The sequence below is a fragment of the Papilio xuthus genome, unplaced genomic scaffold, assembly GCF_000836235.2.
Source record: "Papilio xuthus unplaced genomic scaffold, Pxut_1.1 DF829758.1, whole genome shotgun sequence".
Classification (NCBI taxonomy): domain Eukaryota; kingdom Metazoa; phylum Arthropoda; class Insecta; order Lepidoptera; family Papilionidae; genus Papilio; species Papilio xuthus.
Genome location: NW_013528891.1, coordinates 204,903 through 210,902, shown reverse-complemented (window position 1 = coordinate 210,902; position 6,000 = coordinate 204,903). Strand labels below are relative to the sequence as shown.

Below are 6,000 nucleotides of genomic sequence, written 5' to 3'. Positions count from 1 at the left end.
ACGCAGCAAAAAAATCTTTTCATGAATTAACCTAACTTAAAATACAAAATTCTAATATGTTTTCATTAATTAACATTAAGATATGTTGAGCCGTTCGGGAGATATCTTCTAACAAACATCTATCCATCTAAACTTTCGCATTTACTATATTACTAAGATTATAATTACGTCTTATTCTCAAGTTTAATTATTATATAAAAGAAAATTTACTTGAAAATGCATATTAAGCCAAAGAAACTTGAGAAAAAGTCAAACATAATACTTACAGGTCTTTAAACGAACTTCAAATTAAATTGTATTTTATTTTCAATATTAAAATTACCTACACAATATATAACGTCAAGTTTTCACGTGGAATAAAAAAATTAAATTAAAATTAACATTCATTAAATAAACACGATTTCATCGCGCACTTTTACATAATAATAATTAAATCTTAACACATTTTATATTTATTTTATTTACAGCCACTTTTACTCTTCATCCGTCTTCGAGTTCTATCATGTTATAAATACAACCTTTTATACGAAACTCTTAAATTATTCATCAATATGGTATCGAAGAGCGACGCGACAAGCGTAAAATATTCGATGATAAAACATTATCAAATATTTAAGTGAATCGTATTTCGTTTGCCTCAAATCAACAAAAATATGCTTAGTAGCAGCGCGTGGCGTGTGTTTACATACTTTGGACTTTGTCATACGTTTGGTATGTCTTAAATAACATATAGCATTGTTTACTTCCTTCGATTAATCTTGTCTTGTATACATAAACCCTTTATTCTGTAACTTCTAATTCCTCAGACTGTACAAATAACTTTATTTCATATACAAAAATAAGAGATAAATATTTTATGCGGCAGTAGTACAAGTTATGTTATTTCATGATATTTACTTATAAGACTATTTCAAATAGTAAGAGAAGTTCTCCTAATTTTCCTTTATGATATTTAAAGCTTAGGGTAAAAAGGTACGTCTATTTATGTCTTCAAATTCGAAACAAATTCAACTCAACAACTTATTTTTCGTAAATTTGCACAGAGCGCCATCTGTTAACCAATCTACCTAAGTAGGTTTTGTTAGCGCCATCTATTGTTCAGTAGCATAAAATAAACTAATTTATAATGTAAATGTTCAGATTCATATTAATTAGGTATATTGAAATTATTTTCATTGTCAGCCGTTAAGGTCAAATTATTGATAAAACAATTTAGTGTATATCAGTTCTTGCAAACCTGTTTCTTTTAAATATTCAAATGTAAAGTTAATTATTAAATATATATGTGATTAATTAAAAATAACTCCATATAATCTAAACATTTTATTTAACAACTTTCTTGTCTCTTCCCTCTTTTTTAAGGAACAATTTTTGTATAGCATCAGCCGGTAGCCCTTTGGTTTCCGGTAACCAGAAGTGACTGTAAGTTGCTCCGAGGAGGCAAGTGCCAGAGAACACGTAGAAGACCGGCCCCAGACCGAGCCAGTCTACCAGCGGATTGAAGATGATCAGAGTTACGAAGTTCATTATCCACATGCACGCCATTGACATGCTGTTGCCGAGACCACGCACCTGAAAATTAAACAATATCAGTAGAATAACACAACAAGAACTAATCTATACATATTAATAAAATTGGGGGGTCTGTATGTAATGTCAAAAAAGGAATGTTTCGGGGCGTCAGGTTCGTAGCTGATAACGAAAAACCATTTTTTTGTCTGTCTGTTTCTATGTTTGTCTGCGAAGCCGCCAATTCCAATTCAAGTTTAGAACTTTCCAAAGATTCAAATATGGAACGCTTAATTCACCTCTGGCAGGAAGACCTCAGCAGTCAACACGAAGGGCACAACGGCAGCGCCAAAGTTGTAGATGAAGCTGTAAGCGTAGATAGTGGCAGCGGTGAGCCAGTGCGGGCCCCAGCGCAAATGCAGCTGGCTGCCCAACACAAAGTTGCACAACGCTGACCCCACAGATGTCACTGTCAGTAACGGCTAGAAGAAGAACAGTATATTCATTGAGTCATCTTTTCCTGGGACTTCTTACACTTCTAGTGAGATATACTCCTCTATAGAAAGGCGTGTAATTATCGTGATTGATAAATAACCTTTCTTTCCAAGGATTCAATTACTAACTTGTCTTGCAAATACTTATTACTACTTTAGAACTAAAAATTGGAGATTTTTTGTGGCAATATCTCCTGAAAGAGTCAACAATTCAACAGATATTCAACAATTCAACGAATACACAAATGATGTTAAAACTTACCCTTCGTCCAAACTTGTCTATCATGAAAGCGCAAAGAAAGCTCGCCAGAAGGTAAGTTACAGCCAAGAGAACAGAACACAGATTAGGTTGCATCGTCGGCACCGCTTCCTTGAACAGCGGCTCCGCGTACACTTGCAGTACAATGGAGCCCATTAGTATTGTCACTGACATTACTAATAGTACAGCCACCATGGCTCTCTGAGATGATTCTGATTTCACTGAAAAAGAAAGAAATTTTAGTCAATCAAACTCTATTAATAAAGAAAGGACGAGGCGACGCATAGGAAGGCGAAATCTTTCTGGGCATCTCCTCTTCAGTCGATTAAAGGTATGCAACGGATTTGCAATTGCGAATGTGTCACATACACAACGGTCGCTTTGCCATCTTATAATATAAAGAGAATAGAAAAGAAAATTTATGATGAAATAAGGGATACTAGCTAGTAACAATGAGGGGACAAGGATCAGTTCATAAAAATGTTGTTTCTAAAATTTAAAAATTATACTCACTCAAAAATTTCCACTGAGATTCACTTCTGGGTGTTTGATCATATTGTTTTTCTATTAGTTCTTTTGTTGTATTAGGATCTGAAAAATAGATCGGTTAAATATAAATCGACTTTCCCCATCAGATAAGTTTTTAAACTTTTATTTCTTAGTAAATTTGTTTATTTATCACTCTAATATTATAAATGCGAAAGATTTCCTGGACGTATGTATTTCCAAAATGACTAAACGGATCTCAAATAAATATGATACAGATGTAGAACATAGTCTGGAAGAAAACATATTAAGCTATTTTTTGGACTTAAATGCGCGGATAAAATCGCACACTAAAGCTTGCTAAATTATATAACAATGGTGATTTAACAGAAAATATATTTTTTATTTATTTGATATACCCTAAAGTATTATCTTAGAGTATTGAAACTTGTTTTAAAGATAGCACGTAAACATGAATAAATATTTAAAAGCATTTTACATGGATTAACATAGACAATGGCATTGTAATCAACACGCTTGGGTAATAACCCTGTTTTATCTGCTATCATACTAATATTGTAAATGCGAATATAATGAGGTCAATGACCGACAGTATATTGACAAGGAACACATTTCAACGACGTTCATGTCTAAGGCTGCTGAAATCTCTTTTCTTTTCATCCATTGCTTTTCCCTTCCATGTCAGAGAAGCAGAAAATATTCCCTACTATTGTCCCTTTTGAATAGATATGTTCTCACATTGTGCTTTGAGCTACATAGGTCAAAATATATTAGTCCTACATTAAATTCATTACGTAGAATATTTTTCTTTGTAAAACAACTAACCATTTTCACCTTGCAGTATCTTGTCTATTCTCGGATCCATTTGCAGTTTAATCTTAGTTATCTCGACTTCCACTTCTTTGGATGTGGCGGGCACACGTCTGTAGAATGCCAGAGACTCCGCGGCTTCCTGCACAAATATATAACATATTGACTGACCTAGGGCAATTAATTTTTCAACAATTTTGCAAAGTAATTAATTTGTATAGGAATAGTGCAACACGTCTTGTTACTTACACCCTTTTTTACCGTCACCATAAATTACATCGGTCTTATTTATATTTTATAATAATTTATTTCACTTGCAATGTATGTAAGTTCGGGTGGATGTAGTTAAAACTTTGCATATCTGCGTAAATCGCGTGACAATTTGAATAATTAACTGCAGTTTGAATAATAACTTAGAAGGTAACATACAAACCTTATCTTTCCCAATCTGGATCAAATAAACTGGTGATTCTTTCAAAAATGTTAATATGACCATATACATGACTGACATAGCGAGATGAACGTAAGCCACATGATGGTAACTGAGTTGACCTCCTATAGCGTACGAGAAGAGAAGACCTACGAAGTACCCAGACACCGTGGTGGAGGTCAGAGCTCCCCGGATAGAGTCTTGCGCTATCTCTGATATGTAGACCGAGGATACCGCTTGCCCAGCAGCACCTAATCCTCCAAGTGCTACTGCAAGTATGATGAGAGGTGGCCATCGCGCTACTGATATTATACCCCATGAGATCTGCAAATTATAAATGAAACAAAAACTTTCAAATCTCAAAAGGAAACGAACAAATGACAAGTTAGCGTATAGTCTTCTCAAAGTTATTACTTTCTTTACAAAAAACAATTGTCTTTGAATACAACTATACAACATCTCACACCCACCACAAAGGGTAATCCATACATAATCGCAGCGTACTTCCTGCCAAACTTGTTGACAGCATACCCACAGAATGGAGTGGCCAGGAGTCCTCCCACATTGGTCAGACTGCCCAGTAGGGACACCTCCATACTAGACATGGGTGCGGACAGTACGGTGCCGTTTGATTGGAACATCTCCAAAGTGTAAGATGGCCAGCCATAGATGAGCCCCGTTAGACTTGTGAGGTACGCAACTGTAAGGAACAAAGTTGTGTAATATTAATTGAGAAGAAATCATAATAACTCCTTCTGTAGTTTACTCTTTTTGCACTAATGTAGTTTAATAAATAAAGTCGAAAACTTAATAATAATTTCTTCTAATCTAATAATTGCTATTATATATTTACAGGCTCTCATAAAAAATACCTTTTTTTAAATAGTCTCCGTTTTGCTAAATTCAAGTTATTATTTAAGAATAAATAAAGTCTAGTATTAAGATAATGCTCTACGAATATCGGTCAATTATATTTGCACATGAACAACAATAGTCTTTTATGTTCGTTACTACAAAGCTTAGTTCTGCAAATTATCAATGACTCGTGAGGATAAGTGCAAGAGTCAAATACAAAACAATGAAACAGTATGATATGTGTGCATCATGTGACTAAAACGTTATTTATAAACAGTTATTTCTTCTTTTATTAATAATAATAAATTAATATTTTGAATTACATGTAACATTTTTTTGGTAACAACTCCTCATCCAAAGATGGCGTTTTGAATAAAATTAATTCTATGCAGAATGTAACCTAAAGTCATATTTCACTGAAATCAGAATTCTATAATAAATTTCCTAATAATACCTACTATCAGGCTATTTAAAGGAATGAGCATAGTATTTTTGTTTATAACACTGTAACTGTTTCAATTTACATGTATAGGAGAAAACTTATACAAAAAGGTGTTACGGCATTTGCTATAATCTGTATATTAAATTCGGAAGTCCGATAAAATTTTATAATATTATATATGAAACTATACAAGATCTTAAAAATGCGCCTGTGTAAATAGTTTAATTTTTTTAATCTTTGAAAGTTTACGCGCTTTTTCAACACTAAGCGATTGTGACGAAATACTTCTTTCTGCTTTTCTTTCTTTCGTGCTTATTCGGCTATTTAAGATTACATTTGATTTTTTAATTCCTTTCTATAACATTAATCTATAATACTTATGTATTTAGCGTAAACTATAATTAGCAATATCCAAAAATAAAATAAACCAACTTGCAAATGTTGACAATCCCTGCACCAAAAAAGCGGACGGTCTCACTCTATCTCCGTTCATTTTCTTATTTTCTCCCTCCTCTCCACGTGTACACAGAAACTCATTCGTTCACTAAATGATTTGTACACTGTGTACACATGGCAGTTTAACTACATTGTCATATAAATATCTTCGCTTTACAACGCAGGATTATGTATTAAATAAAGGTAATTTCATACTTGTTTACTATGATAAACTTGTCTTAGTTTATACTATAAAGAG

At 33.2% G+C, this 6,000-nt stretch overlaps 1 protein-coding gene across 2 annotated transcripts; it reads right to left on the bottom strand.

Annotated features, from left to right (window-relative positions):
- Nucleotides 1-1,308: 1,308 nt before the first annotated feature.
- On the bottom strand, nt 1,309-5,889 carry LOC106121790 (facilitated trehalose transporter Tret1-like). 2 transcript variants are annotated; one of them, XM_013317641.1, is made up of 8 exons: nt 5,739-5,889; nt 4,480-4,709; nt 4,013-4,333; nt 3,595-3,721; nt 2,776-2,853; nt 2,266-2,483; nt 1,809-1,991; nt 1,309-1,572 (listed from the first exon to the last, which is right to left on the bottom strand). In XM_013317641.1, the coding sequence occupies exons 1-8, from the start codon at nt 5,797-5,799 to the stop codon at nt 1,324-1,326; spliced, it is 1,467 nt and encodes a 488-aa protein (XP_013173095.1). In that variant the 5' UTR covers nt 5,800-5,889; the 3' UTR covers nt 1,309-1,323. The 2 variants fall into 2 exon arrangements, with proteins under 2 accessions (XP_013173095.1, XP_013173150.1); XM_013317696.1 differs by having other exon boundaries at nt 3,604-3,721.
- Nucleotides 5,890-6,000: the final 111 nt, after the last annotated feature.

Excerpts from the sequence above, each read along its gene's own strand:
- LOC106121790 (XM_013317641.1), bottom strand. The coding sequence starts at position 5,799 with ATGAACGGAGATAGAGTGAGACCGTCCGCTTTTTTGGTGCAGGGATTG. Across the intron at positions 3,722-4,012 it reads TCCAGATTGGGAAAGATAAG|GAAGCCGCGGAGTCTCTGGC; the intron begins GTTTGTATGTTA and ends ATATTTGTGCAG. Across the intron at positions 1,573-1,808 it reads CTGAGGTCTTCCTGCCAGAG|GTGCGTGGTCTCGGCAACAG; the intron begins GTGAATTAAGCG and ends TTTAATTTTCAG.